Raw genomic sequence first — 24916 nt, 5'->3', positions numbered from 1 at the left:
AACGAATTTAAAATTAGTTGATTTGGATTTTTCATAATAACATTCATAATCTTGGCATTTCACAAAATACGAATAAATTTCTTCTTAAACAACAATTCTTTTTGATAGGATTCGAATCTAAATTGTTAACTTCTAGGGCAAAGTTTCTCTAGACATAAAAACAAAATTTATTTCCATGAACCAATTATCAATTCATTACTATTAATTAAACTAATATAAACCCTAATTTCTTTTAAGCTTATTTATACAAATATTACAATATCGTTCCTTTCTCAAGCGCAAGTGAAATGGTTGGATTTCTTTTTTAACGAATTTAAGGTTAATTGATTTGAGCATTGTCTATCAATTATTTTTAAAAATAAAATCAAGCGCCCCAAGCTTTGTGAAATATCTTGTAATCGTGTAATGCGCAAGTTTAGATTAGTGGATCTGAATCTTAGAAATGAATTTTCTTTTTTAAAAATGAATCCTACCATGCATAAGTTCAAATAATTTTACTCAACCTATGAAAATGAAAATGAGCCCCGCTAAAATAACTAATTAATTGAATTTCAATGTAGATATTGAACATTATACTAGTAAAATGAATTTAATGTATATATCAAACATCCTACGAGTAAAAAGAAAGTGGAACATTGTTTTATCCTTGATGTCACCACCATGCCAGCTAACACACAATTGTTTTTTTTTTAAATGGCTAAATCCTAAATCTTACCGTCTGATGGCGCGTGCAGCCATTAATGGCCACATCTCCAACGATTATTCCCATAATCAAGTGCTGGTCGCCGGAGACACCAACCACCCCCACCCCACCCCCCCGGTGTTGGTATCAGGGACCCCCACAAAGAAAAAGACTTTTTTTTTTCTTGTTAAAATAGTGGAAAAATGACAAGTTCTCATTCTCAAGATTCTAATCTTGTTTCAACTGTAGCACATGATAGTAACAACAATAATATATGTATATAATAAACTATATATGTATCTATTGGTATAGATACCCATTAACCCCATTTTCAAACATACACATGTAGAAATTTTCTCTCTCTTTGTGTATACAAACTTCATACATATTCATATATGCAAAGTGAGTGATCTTTTTTGGAGAATTGGGTATTGCTTTATTGATTTGATGATATTGGAATTTTGATTTCAAGATTCTATTCAAATTTTTTATTTTTCTTCTATGGGTGTTTAGAAGGATTTAGGCTTTTAGAGTTTTGAAGTGGGGAAAAAAAGGTTTCTTGAAGACTTAGCTGTTGTTGGCTTAAAGGTTTGTTTACCTTTCTCTGTTCTACTGTTTTTGTTTGGTATGAAATAGTAAATCTTTTTAAGCATTTAGTGAATGAAATTGGTAACTTTGATTTGTTGTTTGAAGTTTTATATCCCTTTTTAAACCCCCTTAGTTCAAAATTGAGTCTTTATTGCAAGAAAAGTCATTCTTTTTATTTATTGTCCGATTGGTTTGAAATTTGTGAAATGAAACAGCTATAAAGGTTTAAATAAGTTACTAGCTTGTTTGACCTTTCACCCCTTTTCTCTGTAAGGCTTTAATTGAAATGTACTCTTGCCTGAAAAAAAAATAAAATAGTTGGAGACTTTTTTCATGGTATCTACTGATTTTGTTTTATGTAGTGCATGATTTTTGAACAAGAAATTTGACAAAATAAAGCTGTTTTAAATTGTTTTTGTGTGTTAAATTGAACCCCTTTTGATTGTTGCTCATTGTTGAGTTTGAATTCAAGGGAAGGTCAACTCTTTTTGATTGGATTCAGCTACTGAATTTGCTCAATACATGAATCTAATGTTGATCATCTTGGTTTGTTGAACTCGTTTCACTTTCTTTCTTTCAACTCCTTTCTTGGATGGTCAGGGAACAAACATACACCAAAAAAAAAGGATAGGAGTTGTTGAAATGGCCTGTTATAGGAAGTTGATGATAAAAAAAAGTACTTGTAATTGATGTTTTTACATTCGTACTCGAAATTATAGATGCAACTTCCACAGTTTTTTTTAATTAGCCGCGATCACTTTTGGAATCAAATCTATGTTTTCTCCATCTTGAACACCTCCTCATTCCCTGGATTGAAAGTAGTTTCTGGTCATACCCTGTTGATACCTTTGTGGAATTGTTTTTGTGTCAACACAGAATGGAATACCATGGATTTGGTGTTCTGGAAATCATTGAGATTTGTGAGAATTATGTGGGAAAATAATCATTACCTGAATGTGTGTTTGAGGATATATGTACCTGGAAATTTATGATCTTTGTTTCTTTGAGCCCTTTACCTCATGACAATACACAAACAACCTATTCCAATGTTACATATTTTGCTTTGGCTTATCATCTACACTAATACTGATGTATGTCTACTGGATTAGATAATATTGGTATTAATGGTATAAAAGAAATTCAGTACTCCTTGTAATTTTCTGTGGATTTTGTTCCTTGTAATTTTCTGGTCCTTCTCATTTCTTGCCTCTTTCTTTATGTACCATAAAAAGCATATGCCATTGTCTAGGTTCTTGACAATTATTAACTGGCTTGTTTTTTTAAAATGGCAGTCGGAAGGCAATGAATTCTTCAACATATAGTCAATTTGTTGCTTCTAAAAGGATGGGTATATGTGACCCAATCCATCAGATTGGCATGTGGGGAGATTTCAGAGGTAGCAGTTTCCCAGATACCTTGATTCTTGAAGTCGAGAATTGCCTCGAGAATGAGATGCCTATTATGGAGAAAAGACTAGAGAATGAGGTACACTTTTTTCCTTTTGACTTTTATTTTCACATCTTTCTTTGTTTTAGTTATGCAGCAAAATATGCTAATAAACATAATTTATATGTCTAGATAGAGGAACCATCACAAGTGACAGTTGGAACGTCTAACAGATATGAACCTGAAACAACTAAACGTATTGATAAGGTAAATATATTTTCTATATTTGTCTGCTTTTCTTTTTGCCCAACTCCCAGCGGGTAGTTGTTAAATGATGGTGGTGATGGTTGGATCATATGATTTTGAGCTTTTGCGTCTGTTGGATTTTGATATTGTGCTATTTTAAGAGCCTGATATTGTGCTATTTTAAGAGCCTGATATTGCTGCTTTGTAACTGACTATTGGTGGAGAAAATTGAGGCATGAGGTGTGGTAAGTGTTTGCAAGTTTGCTGCGGTATTAGATGCCCTTAGCTTAAGAAGATGAACTAGTCAATCTTCTCAGCATACCAGGTATCAGGTCATGAAGATCGAAAGCAGTAAAATTAATCATGAGAATTGTTGATGATAGGGAAGGTGAAGAAAATGGGTTGAATACTGAACTTCCGCAACAACTTTCATATCTACAATAGCATATGGTAGAATGGTTAAAAGACCTTAATTCGACTAGAGTGTTAAGATTCCTTTCTTTTTTCTTTTTGCTCCTTTTAGAGGGAAATGAATGAAGAAAAAGGGGTTCACCGGAGTTTGTTTCATGAAAATCGTTGTATTTATCCTTTTGTTCACGTGAAGGTCTTTCTTCTCTATTTTTCATAGTATCATAGCCAACAAGAGAATTAGGGTGCTAAAGAATCCATACCCGACTTGTTAAAAAAATCAAAGAGTTCCTGTCTTTTTTTTTCTCCATTTTATGATCAATGAATCCTTTTTGTTATATGCCTATACCCACCCAGTTTATTATGTTCTTGAATATGCATGTTTTGTGGTTTCCTTGCACCTATTCAAGCACTTCTCTTTGTATCACTTGATAGCAATTGCTTAATGCTGTAGCTTCATATACAGGTGCGTAGACGCCTTGCACAAAACCGCGAGGCTGCTCGTAAAAGTCGTTTACGGAAGAAGGTATCACTTGAATTTTGTTCATTCATTACCCAGAATTGCTCTGCCATTTTGTTACGTCTTTTCAAAGAAGGCAAACCTTGTTCTGATTGAGACATAAATATTCTCAATTCACATTGTATTACTCAGGCCTATGTCCAGCAGTTGGAAAATAGTAAACTGAAGCTGCTTCAGCTGGAACAAGAACTAGAACGTAATAGACAACAGGTAAAGGAAAATTTGCTTCTACATCTGAGATATTGGATCTTTTTTAGCTATTGATCTCAAAAACAGTTTACTTTCTGGGATGAAATAATTATAACAAATCAACAAACATTTGCAACAGGGTTTGTATGTAGGTGATGGTTTAGATGCTAGTCAGATAGGTTGCTCTGGAACCGCAAATTCAGGTGTGTAGATTGATGCTGACTAGTTGTTGATTGCTAAAAGAAGTTTATTGTGCTTGGAATGATATAATACAGTTCGTGTGGATTCATTGCTCAAATCTATCTGAGTATCAATAATAGTAAGTAGATTGATATGCACTAAGTGGATTTCTTGATTTGATTTTCTAAATTTTGTAAATGGAATTTGATTTTACAAATTTGCTCGGTAAGGATTGTAGGTTACCCCCTATTTTGTTGTTATTGTTGAATACTATTTCAAATAAGCTCTGGTTGTGTATTTGCTGCTAAGCTTCTTTTTTTTTCTAAAAAAAACAAATTTAATCACATCACTATTTATAAAAATTACTTGCATGAAGGCAATGTTGTAGATGGATAATTATTGAAGATGGCATGTATTTGCTTCCCTGTTGGAATTATAGTTTACTCGATCCTTTTAGCTACACTTCTCATTTAATGAATATAATGTTCTTTAGCATTTATCGACCAGTTTTTCAATGACTAAATTCTTCTCATTCTTCCTCCTCTTTTGTTTCTCCCTGCTTACCTTGATCACTTTCATTACCATATGAAAAATATCTTGCATGAAAAAGGGAAATAATCAAAGAGAATATCGGCTAGAAACAACAAATTGAAGAAAAGATAATCTGCTACGTACAACTATGATCTTTGTCGGAGTGCCTTAATAACTTTTATAAGATGCCACCAATATGATTCAATTACATGGTCAGAAATGATAGTTATATGCATGGGAACACATTCTTTTGATATTTTGATTTGCTGTAGTTGTTTTGATGCATTCTTATCATCATATCATCTGCCTTTAAATTTTCAACTTAATTCACTTTCCTTTCCTCTTCCTCTGTATTGTTTCATGTCCAATTTCTTGTTTGAAATCATGTTATTTCCCTGTTAACGCAAGTCATTGTCTACCTCCGACCAACTATTGGACACCCTCATTATAATCAAACCTGATTATTTTATCCATTATGATAATATGGGTGCTCAAAATAATTTTACAAGTTCAAGATTTCCAATTTCGTGACTACCATTTGATAATCCACATTTCCAACTTTAAAACCCATCCAATATACATACCCGATACATGCATAAGCTAAGAAAAAAGTCCAAACTTACCTCAATGAAGAAAAAACCTAATTCTTCCACCTTGAGTTCTTGAGAGGCTTCTTTAAAAATCCTAAAATCCAACGATATTCATGAGTAAATCCGCGTATTAGGTGAAGAAAGCCATTGAGCCAAATGTAGTTATTGAAATTTTATTTACATCATGAAGCATGCATTGTCAAAGTCAAAGAGTGAAAGGAACTGTTGGTTCACTTGTCACAAGTTTAAGGCACCGGTGTGCTGTCTCCCGCTTCACAAGGTTGGGGTGTGGGGTGACAAACTGGAATTCAAAGAGATTGTTGGCCGTTTGCTCACTTGTACAGAATCCCAGCACTACCTTGTGCTTTTTATGAATACAATTATTACCATTCAAAAAAATTGTCAGAAGGCCTTAGATATAGAAATTCTCAATTAAAAACATAAGCTTTTGCCTAACTTGTGATTCTGCAGGAATAGCTTCTTTTGAAATGGAGTACGGCCATTGGGTGGAAGAGCAAGATAGACTAACAGATGATTTAAGGAATGCTCTGAACTCCCAAATGGGTGAAATAGAATTGCGCATTCTTGTTGAGGGTTGCTTGAATCACTATTTTGATCTCTTTCGCTTGAAAGCTACAGCCGCAAATGCCGATGTTCTCTACCTTATGTCTGGCACATGGAAGACATCAGCTGAGCGCTTCTTCTTGTGGATTGGGGGGTTTCGCCCCTCCGAACTTCTAAAGGTGATGATCGATCTAGAATAACTTGCCATAACAATGTCTAATGTCATGTTCATTGAAAAATCTGTCATTGATGATTCAGCACTTACACATACATGCAAGTTAATCTGGGGTCACATATGTTGAAAAATGGGAATACAACTGTTTGCAGACATGAATCACAAACTCACAGATATTATCGTACTCTTTTTCAGATAGTCCGCTGTTAGTATGACTATGCCATCCCTTACTGCACACCTAGGAAGAAGCAACTCTTCAATTTTAAAAATTATTTTGTAGCCTTGGTGTTCCAAACACTTTTGGACACCTCCCTCTCAACTACCCTATCTGAGGACAGCTCCTGAGCTCCATATATGAGATTTATTAATTGTAGAAGTGAAAATTGTTCTGAGAGGGTTTACAATTCTTTTCTTGCCTAATATCAAAAGGATTTGGTCATTTGAGAGGACTTGGTAAGAACCACTGCGTGATTGATGCTCGATACCTGGTCAGTGTGTAATCCCTTTGAGGAGTTGAAGCAAATCCATCAGCAGATCTTTTCCGTTGTTTCTTTTTCTTAGAGGTCAACTATGATTGGTGTTGTATTTCTGATGTCTTTTGTTAAGTGAAGTGCTTATACATGCTCATTTGGTTCCTACAGGTTCTCACGCCACATGTGGAACCATTGTCAGATCAACAAATCCAGGAGGTTAGCAACCTCACCCAGTCTTGTCAGCAGGCAGAAGATGCGTTGTCCCAAGGAATGGTAAAACTCCATCAGATTCTTGCTGAGGCTGTTGCAGCTGGTACACTAGGCGAAGGAGTAATCCTTCCACAGATGACCGCTACCATTGAGAAGTTGGAAGCTCTAGTTAGATTTGTAAATCAGGTAACATGTCAATTTTTGGTTTTGGTACATTTTTTCTAATTGCAAATTGTAGTCTTACTGAATGGTTGTTGCAAGTTTACCTGAGATACATCGCACGTAATTATGTGTCCACACTATAACTCAGCGATGCAATTTATACACAAAAGAAATGATGACAGTGCAAAATTCACATAACCTTGGAATGATGTTTTTTGTTCAAGAAATTAGAAGTTAGAGTTTTTATGCTTTTGGCCATGTAGAAGGCAAAATCAGTAAGGTTAACCATTAATACAATCACCTTTGAAGTGTATGAAACTATTTGACATGCTTTTTACTCAGTGGTCCTACTTAACTCATCTGGTTTGCCTTTCTGGTAACAGGCAGATCATCTTCGCCAAGAAACCCTTCTACAGATGTCCTGCATACTGGCTCCGCACCAATCAGCTCAGGGTCTCCTTGCCTTAGGAGAGTACTTTAAACGTCTTCGTGCTCTTAGCTCACTTTGGGCTGGACGTCTTTGTGAACCGGCTTAAAGAAGTAAGAAAGAAGCGGTGGGTTTTCAACTTTGCCAATCCAAGCTGTGTGAGCTAAGTAACAAGTATGAGTTGGCGCTCATTTGAAATGTGTATATAAGTTCTGGTTATGCTGTAATTGAAACATTTTCTTTTGTTATCACATTGGTTTTGATGATTGTAAATCAATATGGTAGAGGTTATTGCCAGAGTCGTTACTCCAAGTTGTGCCTCTCTGTATTTAATTGTCTATGATGGGAGCCAAGCAATTTTGAATGCTTTGCAGATAAAACAAAATGAGCCAATATTTTATTGTGCAAAATTCATGTTTACTTTTTCTGTAATCACTTGTTATTTCATTTGTTCTCTGCACTTTCCTCATACCTATATTTGTGATCCAAGAGTATAACCATAAAATTATTTTGACTTATTGTCTTCAATTCTATAACCTATTTCACTATTTCTTCACATCAATTTTTGCCAAATGTCTTTACGAGGGAAGATACCACAATTTCTTACTATTCTCGTGTTAAACCATATTTGTATGAACGATCATATTTAACCCATTTAAGAAAAGGAAAGAAAATATCATTTAATGGAAAATTATTTGATCATGCATTTGAAAAAAAAAAAAGAAGTTGAAATGTGGTGAGCAATAATATAAGACGATAGAAGCATCATTTGCTTTCTTTAACAATCTGTGTCCTATGGTTGAAAGAGAATGAACTGAGCAATCTCACAACAATATGCCATATGCTCATAACTTTGAAAGAGAATAGTCCAGTGCATCAACTAGGAAGTCTGCACAACAAATAAGTTTTATTGATCAAAATCACAACATATAATATATTTCTTCCAAATGAAATCATTTCTGGAAACAAATGAGACTTGAAAAGATACCATATTGGGTTGTTTGGATTTCATATTATAGCGGTCTATGATTATTTAAAACAGACAAACAAATTGAACGAGGGGACAACTTGAATTTGTTGCATGTTTGCGAATTTGGATTGTGTTAGTATCAATGATTTTCAAATATACGAATAGTCCGAAAAAAGGCGATATATTGAACCAGAGGTTGGTTTACCTGCATCATCCTTGCTGAAACACATGGGAGGCTTTATTCTGAAAACATTTCCATGTATACCACCTTTCCCTACTAGAACACCAAGATCTAAGCATCCAGAAGCAAGTGCATCGTTAGTATAAATATACGACATTTTCCAATTACTTTTCAATGCATCAGCTGATTATACAAACCTTTAAGCTTCTCAAAGAGAACTCCAGTTTCTGCCTTGGCGGGTGTCTTCTCTTTTCTGTCAGTTACCAGTTCGATACCAACCATCAAACCTCTGCCTCTCACATCTCCAATTACTGGCGGGAACAAGGTGTGTTAGTGATGATATTAATAACCATAATATGCATGTCATTAGGAGGAAAACTAAAGGAGCACTAAAGCAGACGACTTGGAAACAGAAATTATATCAACTCTCTATCTGCCTAGGCAATGATATAACCTCATGTAGCATACCAGAATCAGTATGTTATAGGCTACCGACCTAAAATGGCCATCAATGAAGCAGAACACAGATGACAGAAGCTACTACATAATACAGTGCAAGCAAAAGTTCCTAGAATTCATGGAGATGTAGAACATCATATAAATTATCGTGCTTGCTTATCCATCATGAGAGTCTCCAAGACTCCAACAATTATTCCATCCGATTTGGCCTATGAATATGCAAGCAAACGTTTCATGGTTATTTGAGTAATAGCGAGTTAGCAATGAAATTTCCCAAAATCATGCTAAGAATAGGTAGGAGTTCCAGAAGAAGATGCCATTTGTTTGATGAGAAATAAAAAGGAACGAAAAAAGTTTGGGAGCTTCTCAATTTTGCTTGAAGGGGAAGGAAAGGAAATCATGCATTTAAGACTTGAAAAATCTTACAATGGAAGCTCTGCAGAAGTATCACAGAACTGGAATACGAAGAAAGTAGTGAAAATGATTCAGTTCTTCCTTGTAGTTGCTAACAAAATGATGCCAGGATATCAACTATATAGACCGAAGAAATATATATCTTTCCAGGAATGAAAAGCAAACCATGTTTACTAATACAAGCATGCCGAGTTTTGAAAGCACTGAAGACTTACTGTCGTATCTTTTCTCTAGATCCCTCAGCCGCCCAAACAAGTGTGAGCCAACCTCAGCACAATGCTTTTGGCGTTGTTCCTTCTCAATAACTTTAAGTACTGCATGTCCACCAGCAGAGCAAACAGGGTTTCCACCATATGTATTAAATTGTATCTTTTGAGCCATAACACTTGCAATTTCTGGCGTTGTGACAACAGCTCCAAGTGGTAAGCCATTTCCAATACCCTGAAAAATAATAACATCGGAGTAACAGACTATCACACAAGATCAAAAGACCTACTATGTAACCAACAAATAAAGTGTACTCTAGTGAAGACCGAAAGCTCTTGATACGAGGGAGGTCCAGTCCAGTCTTTCACCTCAACTGGCATCCTACTCGAGACTAAAGCAAGTGGAATGACAACCTCATCTTAAAAGGAGGTATAAGAAGTTAAGCACCTTTTCTAGAGAGAATATGGGGGATGAAAGTCTTGAGAGGGGGGACGGTCTAAGGAGCAAATCTTCCATAACAGGGACAGGGCTAAGCATTTGAAAATTGAAAGATGAAAAGAAGTAATTACAATACCTTTGCCATTGTAACTATATCAGGAGTTACACCCTGTGTCTGAAAACCCCAGTAGTGGCTCCCTGTTCGACCAAAGCCGGTTTGTACTTCGTCAGCAATACAAACGCCTCCCGCTTTGCGAACAATATCATAAACCAACTTCAAGTATCCAGGGGCTAATTCAACTGTTCCTCCAACCCCCTAAAGTAAACAACCAGAATCTCATCACACTTGAAATGTTCTAAGCCCTTTTAGTCTAGATCGAAGCAGCATTTTGCCATATGACAGAAATAACAAGTCCAAACCTGAATTGTTTCAGCAATAAAACCAGCAACCTTTCCTGAAGTACCATGATCAATGTGATCCTGTACATCTTCAGCATATCGTTTAGCATCGGATCCGAATGCTCCACGATATGGGTTAGGATTCATAACATGATGGATTTCACCCTGTAAATCATCAAAGAAATTAAAGAGAAGTGGGAAAAATCAAATTCAGCTGGCATGAAATATTTGACATTCGTCATCAGAGTGAGAACTATATAAACTTCTAAAATTGAAAAAAGGAAGATACACTTCAAATCTCTCATGCTTTGGTCATGAGTATACCTGTGGAATAGGGTACTTCCATGTGTTAAGAGCAGTTAGCCCAATCGTGTTAGAGCTTCCACCATGATATGCATTCCTCAAGGCAATCATATTTAAGTGACCACTGTACAACCGTGCCATCAACATTGCTAATTCATTTGCTTCTGTCCCTGAATTTACAAAATATACTACCTGCAGTCCAAAACAAGCAAGTCAGACTGACAAATACTGAAAAGTTCCATATAGGGATACTGATTGAGCTCGTATTTCAGAAAATGAACCTTGCATACACGAACCAATCTAAATCCACAGCCATACTGTGCTTGACATGATAAGGTACTACTCTTATGCAACAGAATTTAGTTTGTTTCAGGCGCTTCAGGTAACTATCCACACCAGACAATTGCACTTCACTACCTTGAATTATAACAATCTCCAAAGGGAGGGACTAAAACTCTAACAATTACCCTTCGGGGTGGCCCAGTGGTTTGGGCTTGGGACTTCCATGTTGGAGGTCTCAAGTTCAAAACCCCTTGCCGGCAAAAGCAAGGGGTTTGCCTTCTGGGTCGAGCTTGTCGCATCGGGCTTGCCTAATGCGGGTTACCTCTCCTATGTGGTTTGTGAGCTATTGCATAGAAGTGGGGTTTTTACCCTGTTCTCACCCAAAGGGTAGCGGCTGTGGGTTTCCCATGTCATAAAAAATACCAAAAAAAAAAACTAAATACAGGGTGCTTTGACACTTGCCTCTCTTTCCTTTTCTGTCTAAACCTAGTGTTTATCTTGCACTAATATTTCGGCTTAGTTCATAATAATATGAATTACATGCCAGTATAGATGTTCCATGTTCTTTTCAAAAGACAACAAGTGCAAATACTTTGACAACCAGGGTATTTTTGGCAAACAATTTAGTCCATACCCCAACTCAGTCTTTAATCTCACGAGCACGTGGTAGAAATCGCTTGCACCCATTTAAAGAGGAAGTTAGAAGTTATTGTAACCTCACCAGAACTACTCCATGGTTACCTTAATAAAATTGCATAAGCTACAAGAGAAAACGAAAAAGTGGTTTTAAATGGTGAAGAAATTACAAGATCCTAGAATCTTACATTCACATAGTGGGAACAAACTTTCAAGGTGTAGATGAACAAGAACCATAAGTCATGGGGAAAAAAGAGCTATCATATCTTAGTTAGTTAAAGACTCCTTTCTGAATTATCAAAGGAACACGCCAAAATAAAGTATCGAACCCAAATAAGGTACTTCCAAGTAGAGAACTTCAGGCTATAATCTTTATTCACATAATATAGGTAAAGAAAATTTGCACCAAATAGACTATTATGGTAGTGGTAGTATTTAACCTTGAGGTTTCCTGGCATCTTAGATGCCAATGCTTCGGCAAAATCGGCTATTGCATGATGTAGATAAATGGTTGTAGCATGTTGAAGAAGCTTGCTTTGCTCAATGATGGCATCCAACACTTCAGGATGGCAATGACCACATGAGACAGTAACTATTCCAGCAAAAGCATCGAGATAACGTTTTCCATTCTCATCATACAAATATTGCATCTTCCCTTCAACAATATTTAGCTGTTTGAAATGTAAAAAGACTTATTAGCAAGAGCTTAAAATAAATCAATTAACAAAATGGATTAACAAACATGAACACTATTAGCCATTACTTAAGCCACTCATTCTTCTTCTTAATTTGGTTAGCTATGTAATACAAGTAAATCAAGTACAATAAAAAAGCAGGAATATATATCTCTCAAATCTCAGACTAACAAAAGAATATCAGATGTCCATCAAAGCACTTGCAGAGAGTTAAAAGAAGAAATCAAAGGACTGTCCTTTCAAGGTCTCTTTTTGGTGGGACAAAGAATCCATCACCTATATTACTTGGACATTCCAAAAATTGCCTCACCCGTGTCAGATTCTCCAAAAACACACTACTTTTGAAGAATCCCACCCGCCCCCGCCCCTGCCCACATTTCTAAATCCAAGCAACTTAGCAGTCACCACCAACAACCCTTTACCATTTTTTTTTCAAATTCTATGAGATTTCTTTCCCTAGTATTATTTTATCTATTAGGGCTCATGCTACTCTATTGAACACTAGACCACACACGTGGGTTTTCTCTCTCTAAAGTAAATAAATATCGTACCATCCAATTTGTCGACTCATAGGATTTCAAATCTTGATTAAAAACCAAGAAAAATGTACTATAAAGTACAGAACATTACATACACAAATTTGTACAACAACAAAAAAAAGAAGGATCTTTACAGGTTTTTCGTAGAAATGGAAGAGTGAAGGACCCAAAAACTTTCTTCTCTTCTCCCACACTGCATCACCCAAAGGCCCTTTATACGGCTTTGGTTGGTAGTCAAACGGCGGCAATTCCGTCGGCGCCGCCACTTGACCGGAAAAATGCCTCAATCCCTCATTGGACAACCACCTTAACTTGGGAATTCCGGCACACCCATTTAGTAATAATTTCCTCTGTAACGCCATAGTTGACCAACGAGTAGCTTAAACACACACAAATGACAAATATATAATACTTAGAGTTTCGATAAAGGCTGACATGGGAAATTTTAGTGATTGAAGGACACCAAAAAAAAAGATTCCATAGTTTTTTGTTTTTAATTTAAATTAGAGTTCTCCAATGGAAAACACTCTAAAATCAGAAAAAAAATCATCCTAGTAGTTATTTCAATTTATATGATTTACTTATTTTTAGTTGATTTTTAAAAAAAATAATTATATATTTAATAATAATTTAATTTTTAAAATACTTATTTTTAATTTTGATAAAATTATTTAAATTTTACACAAACTTTGTTTTTAAGTATATTTAAGTGCCAAATTGATTTATTAAAATAATAAAGGGTTGTTGTCTAGTGGATTCCTTGTATTTAGTTTATGATAATGCTAAGAGATGGGGCCAAGATTTGATGTATCATATATGATATGATAGGGATGCTGATTCATTTCCACATTAGTTATTCCATTAAATAAAATATACTATAATCAATTATGATTCTCATTTATCTTCGAACATGTTTGATATCGTGGCTAAAAATATTTATTTTAAAAAAAAATATCAGAAAAATTTCTTTTTAGAAAAAAATAATAATTTATATTTAATTAATTCATTTAAAAAATTCTTTTGATAAACATATTAAATTTAACTTTAAAAAAATTAAAACGTACACTTGAGAGTTAAATTACAAAAAAAAGATAACTATTAGTGTATTCTTTAATATTAATATTTTTTTAAATATCTACTATAATTTTTTAAATTAAATTAAAATGTAAATATTCCAAGTTGAATCAATATTGTACATAGATGAAATAAAAAAATAAATTACTTACTGATATAATAGTAACATGATTTAAATATAATTAAAAATATCAAGAAAAATAAATTTAAAGACAATTTCACAGATCAAATCACTACATAAAACAAATTCATCACAAAAAATAAATAAATAAAAAATAGATATAGGAGATATATTGAAAATATGTATACATGACAAGAATATTTTAGTCTTACAATAAAGAATTTTCTACTTTTGCTTTTTTAAGAAGCAAAACATTTTAAAAGTTTTTCCAATAATAGAAAAATTATTTTGTTTCTATCTAAAAGAAGGTTTTACCGATTAGACAAATATACTTTTTTTTTTTTCATTTTGAATAAATGTTTTTATTCAAAATTTTGATCTTTAAACAACATTGCCAAACAAACTCTTACTCTTAATTATGTCATTTCCACCCATTTTTTGAGAAACTTTATCGGTTGGTTAAATTTTTTAAATAAAGAATAAATTCTTATTTTTTTAAATAAAGAATTTATATATTTTTATGGGTTATTTTTCGGGCAAAAGATTATAGTAATTTGTATTTTAATTATTTTTTGTACTAATTTTCTGATAGAAATTGATGTATTTGTGTAACCAACTAACGTTCTTTAGGGTTTGTTGAAAAGTCACCTTGGTATTAGATTTGATGTTGTGAACACCTAATTCTTTGTCCAAAAAAATAAAAATTTTACACCAATTTTAATACTTAAATATTATTATTTAAAAAGGATTGTATTTAAAATAAAAAAAAAATATAATTACTACCAATTATAAACACATCTATATTTAAAGTTTAATAATAATAATAATAAATTATGAATTTAAAGTATTTATTTTAATTCTTCAATTTTTATCTAGTCTAAAAGTAATAATAACCATATATATTATGAAAAAAAAAAAAAAGAGTCCTAAAAATTTTAAATTACCTTAACTTTTTTTTCGAATTACCCTAACTTTTTTAAACTTATTTTCCTAAAACTCCTTCCCCATATAATTTCTTTTATTTTATTCTATTTTTAATTTCTTTTTTGCACGAGTTTTTCAAAAAAAAATTAACAATACATGTTTTCTTATCATCTTCTTTTTATTTGTTTTGTCTTATTCATTTATTGATTATTTAATATTTTTATTATTTATTTATTTATTTATTTTATTTTCTTTCCTAATTGTCTTAACTAAATTTCAAACTAAATTTAATCTCATTTCATCACTTTTTTTTTAATTAGGACCAGACTCTCACCCAAAACTATTATAAAAACAAACGTTTAGTAGAAAAAGAAAACACATACTAAGATTGAAATACACACAAAAAAAAAGTAAGAGAAAAAAAAAAGCAAAGAGAAGAAAAGTGAGTTATTATTTTAAAAATTAGGTTAGAGTTAGAGGTTTTGCTCGTTGTTCTAAATTCGTGGATCTTTAAAGTTAATACTTAGTTATTAACTTTGAAAATCAGTAGATCGTACCAGTTCGTTTGTGGTGAATCAATTTTCACGACGAGGTAACTCTAAATTCTTGTATGATTTAAATGGAATGTTTGTACAAAAATTTAATTCCAACAATATGAAGTTCTTCACCGCATTTATTATATTTATTATCATTAATATGATTATTTCATTATTGTTATTATTATGCTCTTTAGATGCAATTTGTAATTTATATCGCTTCATGATATTGAATTGTTAAATTTGAATAGATTAGTATATCTTTCCATCTAGTTTTCACTTCAGAAGATTTTTTTATTGAATTTATTGTAGACTTTTTAGATTAGAATATAAACTAAAATTTAATTGATTAGCGATTTAAAAAACTTATGTTTAATATATTTAGTCTTTTTAATAAATTATTTGAATTAAAAATTATCTTTAGAATAACATAAGATGGTTATCTAATTCGGATTACTCAAGTTTATTATTTAGAGAATATATAAATATTATTTAGAGTTATGATAAAAAAAAATAATGAAGAAGAGTGATTAAAAAAATAATGAGAAAACATATAAAAAAACAAAAACAACAACAACAACATGTACAGAAAAAGAACAAGAACGATAGTGTAACAAAAAAATAAAGAAATAATAAAACAGAATGTATAAACAAGAAATATTTAAAAGAAAAAAAATAAAATAAAAATAAAGAAAAAATAAAAAGACAAAGAAACAGAATGTTTTTTCTTTCAAAAAATATATATAAAAAAGGATTAAAAACGTAAAAATTAAAAATTAAAATAAATAAAAAATATACAAGAAAAAAAAAAAGATGTGCAGAAGAAAAAAAGAAAGTTAAAAAAAAAGTGAAAAAAAGAAAAATCGAAAAAAAAAAATCAGAAGAGAGAAGTAGAATGAAAAAAAATTATAACATTAATAAAACAAAAGGTAAAAATAATAAATAAAAAAAAACGAAAAAAAACGTTAAAAAAAAGTAACAAAAATTATTTACAAAAAAAGAGAAGAAAGAAAACAAAATCAGTAAAATAATAATAAAATAAAAAATTTAAAAAAAAAGAAACAGAGTTGTTACAGAAAACAAAAAAACAAATATATATAAAAAATTAAAATTAAAAAGAAAACGTGCAAAAAATAAAAATATATAAAAATAAAAGGAAAAATTTATTTTTCATAAAAAAAAAATATTTCTAATTTATTTAGAATTTCTTGATAAAACTAACTTCAAATTTTATAAAATTTTATTTTCCTATTTTAAATCTAAAAAATAAATAAGTATATAATTCTAAATTAATTTGAACTCTAAAAATCTCTTTCCCACACAAACACTAATTCTTAGAAACTAGATACCAATATATATTTTACCTATAATAAGATTAAAAAATAAAAACATACAAATATAAGCAGAAAAAATAAAAAAAATACACGAATATTTCAAGTTTAAAAAGACCATTTAAAATAAATAAACTAGTTTCAAATAAGTTTAAAATAAATCTGAAGGTAAATGACAATTTTATTATTAAGTTAAATAATAGAATATTCAAAAATTAAGCCAAGTCATACTAAAGTCAATAAAACGACTGTGCTAGAACCACGTGACTCGATCAACAAAATTCCTTACCCGAATTTCTAGTTAGCAGACCAATAAAAATAGAGTCAAATTACCTTTTGATTAGGGATTAAAAATAAGGTGAATTGGAACAACAAAACTCAATTCTAAGTGGCGACTTTGAATAATAATTATCCCTTTTCAAAATGTCACTTTAATTGAAAAAATTATTTTTTCTTTCAAAACAATAAATCAAATTTTGAGGAAAAAAAGAAGCGTGACAGATGTAATTGCACCATGTGACCTGTTTAGTTGGTCAAATGTTAATTACTTGATCAACATGTAACTGAGTGTAATTGGCAGAGATAATTACATTCTTCAATTCGCAAGGAGAGATTCTGAATTGTTGGTAATTACATGATGTAATTACAAGCTGATTACTTTTTAATTTTTAATTTTTCTTTTCAATTTATTTTAATTCCTTGTTATTTTAAATTCTTTTTTATTATTCTAAAAATTTATAATTTTATTTTTTATATTTTGTTTTCTTTCATTCTTAACCGTTACTTCAGTGATTCCATGTAATTCTTCGTACTCTCTCTATCCCATTTTATGTGACACTTTCATTTTTCGAGAGTCAAACAATTTAACTTTGACCAAACATTTACTTATGGAATTTTTATTTATTTTAAAATGAAATTTATATATTTGTAAACTACGTAAAGAGTACTATAAGTCACAATAATTGATAATTCAAAATGTTAAAATGATATATGAAAAAATTACGGTCAAAGATATACTTGTTTGAATCTCGAAATGCGAAAAGTGCCACATAAAATGAGATGGAGGGAGTAATATCTTTTTTTTATGTCATGTTTTTTTTCATTAGCATAAAGTTGCTAGTATTCTAATTTTAAATTAAATTATTGAGTAAGATTATAGAATAACATTTTTCTTGTCTTTTAAATCATATCTATGTATGTTAGATTGAAATTTGACGTAAGATATTATGTTAAAAAAATGTTTTGAATTTAGAACTTATATTATATTTTCAGTTTCATTTGTTTTAATAGTACCGAATTGAGATTTCACATTACAAGTCATTTAGTTTTTAGCTAGACTTGATAGATTATCTTCTTGTCAAATATTTTTGAATAATTTATGATATTTTATTTATAATAATAACCTTTTTGTCGAATAAGCATTTCACGATGTCATAAAAATCCTATACTTTTAGTTTTTATGATTAACTTAATTGAAATATGCTAATCTGAAAAATATAATCAATTACTTTTTCATAATATTAGTTAAGAATATATATATTTATTAATTAGTATTATATTTTCAAGAAACAATGCATATCTTAAATATTTAATCAAATATCATTTATAAAGTTCGTTATTAGTCTAACATTAATTTTAAGTTTTATAAATATAATCTTGTGGTAATTGTTATTGTGCAACAAATAACACATTTGTAATTACACCGTTGTAAACAAACATGTTAGTATAATTACTAGAATGATAATTACTTCTCTAGTAATCACCAGATGACTTTTCAAACATACCCGAAATATTATTAAGACAGTCTGTTAGTTTTCTTCAAGTGATCCATCATTTTTGACGTAGTTTAGTACGACCCAATAATATAATACATACTCTACTTGACATGGTTCTATAGACAAATCAAATTAACACTTGGAACTTAAATTTGTTACATGTGATGGACATTTGATATATTACTCATATGATGCATTCTCATCATATCCATAAAAATCAAATTAATTATTGTGGAAGCCATTGATACATTTCATAAGAATAATAAATTCGAAAGAAATAAAGTGATGTATATCGTACACATACAACATTTTTACATGTCATCAAGAACTATATATTTACGAAGCCTTTACAATAGAATAAAATTAAACTTTGGTATAATTTCTTACTAAAGATAATAATTATCATTGACTCTCTCCCATTCAAAATTGGAACAACACTTTATTAGAGTATATCACTTGATATAAAAATGATCACAAAAATCGTACTACTAGAAAACAGAATTAAGATATTAGACGCTGTAAAATTCTACTACAACAATTTATATGAATACGAACGTTGAATCTTTCTTCTCCACATTCATCAATATATCTCGTTCTTAATAGAACCGATCTTATTCTATGAATCTAAGAATTTTTTGTACTCTGTTTTTTTTTTCTCTACTACTGAAGAACACCATACTATCAATTTTTGTTACGTTGATGAAGAAGAATAAGGAAATTCACAAAATTCAATTGAGAATTAGTTTGGACCTTAAATTTTCATCACTTTGTTCTTGTTGTTGAAGCCACATTCTTGTTCGAGCTTTTCGACTTTCGTTTCCCATTACATCCATACATTCAATCTTCTTTTTATTCCAGTTTGCTACCCAAACTCCACTTCTTCCTCTTTGTAATTTAATTGGCTTCTTCTTCTTCTTTATCTTTATCTTTGCGTTTCTCTTCACACACCATTTCTTCACCACATTCATCTTCTTCTTCAATTTTTCAGTCACATTCTTCGACCACCAGTTACTCACTAATTCTCTTGTTTTCTTCGATCTCACAGATAATTGAATCTTCATCAGATCTTTGATTCTTTAAAATTTACAGAGAAATGGAGATTTTGGAATAATGGGAGTTACAGAGCTTTGTGGCTTCTCTCACAACTGAATGAATTTATACAAGTCGGTTATGCGCCTCGCAACAAACTTTTTCGAGGGAAAACTCTGTTTTTCAAAATGACTTTAATGTTTGAAAAAACTACTCTCTTTTTTTATTATTTAATTATAATATATAGTATTGTAAATTATTTACCATCTATATTTTAGTATGTAAAATCTAGGAGCTTGGAAAATTATATATTGACAATCGGATGGTAAGTATTCCTTCGTATTAGGATTTGAACTCAGGAATGTTGGTAGGAAATACTTTACCTCCCAAAAATGAGATTCTTTGAGCGCCTAACCTAGATTGGTCGAGCCAAAATCAAATACTAAAAGAAAGACCGTACCTAGGACAGATAGCTATCTCATGCTCACTGAGCACTAACTTCCTTATTTTTCTTTTCAAATAGTTGAAATTATCTCAATTGTGCAATGTGCTCCCACTGCCATCGGAGCACTATCTTATATGTGTTCCGGAATTCTCCAATAGTAAACCTCGATCTCTTTCATTTGTTTTAGATATTACCAAACCTACCAGTCTTTGTGAAGCACACTAAAGTAGACACTCAACTATGGAAAAACCTCCTTAAGGGTGAGTTAGGTTAGTCAATCTGGGCCGAGACACATTTGCTGTCAAAATCGCAGTAGTGGTTCCTATTTCTACATTTGTGTATACAAAATTAAGGTGTCCATATTCCAGGCATAGAATCTTGCCTAAAACACCAATGGGTGCTTTTCATGTAAAAAGAGAAGGTACATTTGAGCAAAGCTCAATTTAAATTAGGAGTTTCTGGCAACAAGAATGTGCGTTATAAAACTAATTTGTCTACGAAACTTTAGTCAGTAAGACAGCTAACAAGAAGGAAAAAACAACAAACCACCATTTGCGGTTCATTTCTTGAATTTATAACTGGTATATCAGTTATCAGCTCGACGAAATATTTAAAATTGCTAAGTTTGTACTGTTTTTTCTGGTTATGATAGTACTGATTCACTATTAAACAACAAAGACAACTCGAAGAATGCAGAATAAAAACTGTCCCTGCATCTCAGCATTATTGTCGTCATACACTAGTTCTCTCCATTTTGTTACACAATCAGCTCGCCCCTTGCAGAAAAAAGGAAGAACAAACACGTGATTTACCAAATACAAAATTCTAAGAATGATCTGAAATTCAGGATTAAACAGTTTTATTGATATAAGCAAAAGCTTCTTACCTCCACGAGGTAGGTGTAAGGTTTGCATACCCTCTATCCTCCCTAGATTCCCAATTCAGATTACACTATGTTCGTTGTTGTTGTTGTAGTATTGAAATAAGATGCAGATATGTTGATATCTTGACCTTATGCCAAAGGCAACACGTGTAACTGCACTATCATCGTACATGCAAAGTAGTTACAAGTGTGAATCAAGTTTCCTCAAACCTCGTCTAAACTATTGGTTCACCATCCACTTCCCTATGATTGTAATTGTTAGTAATACAAATAAAATGTTTTACATCGATTTCTTATTCCAAAATTTGAATCACTTTTGTCGATGCATGAAAATATCAATCAGCTGTTGAGAATGATATTTATTAGAGATGAATTTACCTAACAATGAGATAAATGTCAGTAGAGTCATCTGAGAATGATGACCTGTTCTACCTTCTGCATCACAAACTAGAGCAACAGCAAGGGAAATCATGTATTCTACATCTGCAACGGACAATATCAGATGACAACAATCTTGATTGCCGTGAAAATTGAGCTTTAAACCTATGAAGTTGACCAAGAAATGTATGTATACTTACCTGATTTGGTGTACTGAGAGATGAAGGAGAGACCATAGTTCATCCAAGACATTAGTCGTGTGGAATCCTGCAGAAGCAGTACTCCAAGATAACGTCTGAGTCTGTAAATGATGAATATACAAAAATATATTTGATTTTTTTATTTTACAATTTCATTAAGTATACCGCAAAGCCACTCTGATCTGAAATAGACTCTCTACCTACCAAGGCAGGAGTAAGGTCTGCGTACACTCTACCGTTACCAGATCCACTTGTGGGATTACACTGCGTATTTTGTTATTGTTGTTGTATACCAGAAAGCCTCTCTGAGGAGCTACTGACATGATGACAAAGTTATACAGCACTGCCATCAGTGAAGGCATACTTCGTAGTTATGTTTACCTTTATGTATGAATTTCTCGAACCTCCTTTGGAATTTTCTCCAAAGATGCTCTGATGTGGAATTTTAGATAAAATTTGGTTCATGACCTACCAATAGTCATGACATGAGCAGAAACCTCCTTTGAAATGGTGAAAACGAGTGGCATCCCTCAGAATGATTTCTCTTCCTACAAGCTTGGAGATAAATTTGATTGCTGAGTGACAATCATTACATACTCGAAGGTTCTTCATGATCCTTAAAGTAGTGTTCTCCGGGGTATTTATTAACCCAAATGCAATTGCAAGCTTCTCACTATGATGTCTAAGAATCTGCTCTTTCACCTCGTAATCAAGATCATGAAGCACTGACTCGGTGTCAGGAATGAATCCCATCTTTTTGATATCTTTCCAGATTTTTTCCATTGTCTTGTAAATAGCATCTCTCTGCGGATGAAGCCCGTCTTCTACACCAAAGACGTGGACTACGTTTTTTATTTGAATCCAGCTAAATCCTTGTTCTTTCTTGACCTGTTTATCCTTCATTGATTTTCTGATCTTAGCAGCTTCCGCCCATTTTCCACAAGCAGAATACACATTAGCAAGTGCTGAGTAGGCCCCACTGTTTTCCGGATCAATTGAAAGCAATCTGTCAGCTGCAACTTTTGCTAGCTCCATTTTTTTGTGAACTCTACAAGATGCTAAAAGCGAACCCCATGCAATCACATCTGGTTCGATTGGCATATTTTCTATGAAGTCTTGTGCTTCTTCTAGCAATCCAGCACGACCAAAGAGGTCAATCATGCAAGCACAATGGCTTGACGTCGGTTCAATTCCATGAATCTCTTTCATCATATTGTAATAATTACGGCCTTGAGCAACCAATCCGACATGTGTGCAAGCAGTAAGAACACCAACATACGTTATATGATCAGGCTTCATCCCAAATGCAAGCATATTCTCAAACAATTGTAAGGCTTCAGCTCCAAGTCCATGCTGAGCTAAAGCCAAGATCATCGAAGTCCAAGAGACCGTGTCTCTGTTCAGGTGTATCAAATCAAATACTCTCCTTGCGCAGCTGATATTTCCAGCCTTGGCATACATAGTTACCAGGGCATTGCTAACAGAAACTGATAATGCTTCCCCTGCCTTAATGGCTGCTGAGTGTATTTGCTTACCATGATTTAACGATGCCACGCTTGAACATACACTTAACATTGCTGCTAGAGTATAATTATTCGGGTCTGGCCCTTCTTTAACCATTAACCTAAAGAGTTCCATCGCATCATCATTAAAGCCATTTTGAACATAACCAACAATCATGGCTGTCCAAACGACAACATCACGGTCCTTCAATGAGTCAAAAATCTTCCTTGCTGGACTTATATCACCAAGCTTTATGTACCCATCCAGTAGTGACGTAAACGCAATTACATTTAGATTGGACTCTCTACTTTTCTCTAAAATTCTTCGAGCAATGTCTACGCCACAGCTCCGGGAATACATGCAAATCAAAGAATTTCCAACAGCTCCTGATGTGTCGAATTCAGTTCTGATGAGATGAGCATGTATTTGTTTTCCTACATTTAGTTCTCCAAGATTAGCACAAGCTGATAATGCACTTGCTAAAGTATATCTATCAGGCTCCAGCGACGATTCTTTAAGCATTTTAGAGAACATACTAAGAGCTAGAACGTCAAAGCCGTGCTGATTATAGCCCGTAATCATTGAGTTCCACGAAACTATGTCATGCTCATTCATTTGCTCGAATTGCTCCAACGCTAAATCCACCTGACCAGTTTGCATATACAACGAGATCAATGTATTCCAACTCGACGTGTTCTTCACTACTATCCCATCAAATACCATTTGAGCTGCATTTCTATCCCCTGACTTAGCATACATATTCAACATAGAATTCGCTACAGAAACATAACTACTCAACCCAAATTTAACAACAAAGGAGTGAACTCTCCGTCCCTCGTTTAACGCTCTAATCTCAGCACACGACGCAAGAACACTCGTACACGTGTACTGTGTTGGCGAAACATCAGATACACTAACCATCTCAAGAAACATCTGAATTGCAACCTGAAAACGACCAACAAAATTGCACCCAGCAATCATAGTAGTCCATGACACCGAATCCCGGTAAGGCATTTCCTTAAAAATTGAATGTGCTTCATTAATTAAACCCCCTTTTGAATAACCAGATAAAAGTGTATTCCAAGAAGAAGTATCTCTCACAGGCATTACATCAAACACTTTACGAGCATAGGATAAAAACCCGGTCTTCGCATACCCATTTATGAGATTATTCATAAGGAAAACACTTAAGTGGATGCCTGATTTGATTATACGGCCATGGATTAACTTTATGGGAAATGGGACTTTCGATTTCAAGCTGTCTTGGAGATATGATACATAGAAATGTGACTGAGACACAAACGATTGCGAGTTTTGATGATCCATTCGAATAATTAATATAATTTTGCAATTTGTTTTTTCAACAGATTCAAAGAGTTCAAAAGAATTATAAGAAATATTAATCAAATTCAAAACAAGGAAAAACTGGCGGGAACTGGGGTAAGAAAACTACAAAGTTTAACAGAGACTATTGAAATAAATTATTAGTTTCGTTTGGGAACCATTGAATATTGATTTGCTGACTCATCATATAATAAGCGGTTTCAAATTCTCGTAAAAATATGAGATTCTTTTGATAAAAAAGTTAAAAGAATTGTTTGAAACGATCCCTAAACTTAAAAGGAGAATTTAGGAATGTATTTCATTTATGTTGCAAATCAAGGGTGCATTTAAATTTAATTAATTAAGTTAAGAAATATTTTTAAGACTGCGATAATTCATAGGTGAAACTAACAATTCACGTCGAGTTTTAATAATATTTTTAATATTTCTCTCAAAGTTGAAATGGTTCATTTGGTACTCCAATAAAATGTAATATGTCATGTTTAAGTTTGAGATAAAATGAATTCTTTATTTCAAGTT

At 32.5% G+C, this 24916-nt stretch overlaps 3 protein-coding genes across 13 annotated transcripts; 1 reads left to right on the top strand and 2 right to left on the bottom strand.

Annotated features, from left to right (window-relative positions):
• Nucleotides 1-915: 915 nt before the first annotated feature.
• Nucleotides 916-7763, top strand: LOC107017798 (TGACG-sequence-specific DNA-binding protein TGA-1A-like). Of its 4 annotated transcripts, none has more exons than XM_027916026.1 (10): nt 916-1084; nt 1196-1270; nt 2563-2755; nt 2849-2923; nt 3777-3836; nt 3963-4040; nt 4159-4222; nt 5792-6063; nt 6701-6928; nt 7288-7741. In XM_027916026.1, exons 3-10 carry the CDS (start codon nt 2573-2575, stop codon nt 7438-7440), a joined length of 1113 nt encoding a protein of 370 aa, XP_027771827.1. In that variant the 5' UTR covers nt 916-1084; nt 1196-1270; nt 2563-2572; the 3' UTR covers nt 7441-7741. The 4 variants fall into 4 exon arrangements, with proteins under 4 accessions (XP_027771827.1, XP_027771828.1, XP_015073551.1 ...); XM_027916027.1 differs by having other exon boundaries at nt 991-1084; nt 5798-6063; nt 7288-7600; XM_015218065.2 differs by having other exon boundaries at nt 994-1270.
• Nucleotides 7764-8010: 247 nt separating this feature from the next.
• LOC107017796 (alanine--glyoxylate aminotransferase 2 homolog 1, mitochondrial) lies at nt 8011-13362 on the bottom strand. 2 transcript variants are annotated; one of them, XM_015218062.2, is made up of 9 exons: nt 12989-13362; nt 12061-12291; nt 10724-10894; nt 10421-10564; nt 10137-10316; nt 9571-9796; nt 8680-8793; nt 8507-8593; nt 8011-8220 (listed from the first exon to the last, which is right to left on the bottom strand). In XM_015218062.2, exons 1-9 carry the CDS (start codon nt 13214-13216, stop codon nt 8177-8179), a joined length of 1425 nt encoding a protein of 474 aa, XP_015073548.1. In that variant the 5' UTR covers nt 13217-13362; the 3' UTR covers nt 8011-8176. The 2 variants fall into 2 exon arrangements, with proteins under 2 accessions (XP_015073548.1, XP_015073550.1); XM_015218064.2 differs by lacking the exon at nt 12989-13362 and adding an exon at nt 12592-12669.
• A 7204-nt stretch (nt 13363-20566) lies between these two features.
• Nucleotides 20567-24580, bottom strand: LOC107016315 (pentatricopeptide repeat-containing protein At2g22070). 7 transcript variants are annotated; one of them, XM_027916022.1, is made up of 4 exons: nt 21716-24580; nt 21351-21617; nt 20976-21215; nt 20567-20865 (listed from the first exon to the last, which is right to left on the bottom strand). In XM_027916022.1, exon 1 carries the CDS (start codon nt 24377-24379, stop codon nt 22019-22021), a length of 2361 nt encoding a protein of 786 aa, XP_027771823.1. In that variant the 5' UTR covers nt 24380-24580; the 3' UTR covers nt 20567-20865; nt 20976-21215; nt 21351-21617; nt 21716-22018. The 7 variants fall into 7 exon arrangements, with proteins under 7 accessions (XP_027771823.1, XP_027771822.1, XP_027771826.1 ...); XM_027916021.1 differs by having other exon boundaries at nt 20611-20865; nt 21351-21455; nt 21551-24580; XM_027916025.1 differs by having other exon boundaries at nt 20611-20865; nt 20976-21130; nt 21351-21455; nt 21551-24580.
• Between the last annotated feature and the right edge of the window lie 336 nt (nt 24581-24916).

This window comes from Solanum pennellii, chromosome 4 (genome assembly GCF_001406875.1).
Source record: "Solanum pennellii chromosome 4, SPENNV200".
Taxonomy (NCBI): Eukaryota; Viridiplantae; Streptophyta; class Magnoliopsida; order Solanales; family Solanaceae; genus Solanum; species Solanum pennellii.
This window is presented reverse-complemented; position numbering and strand designations above follow the sequence as displayed.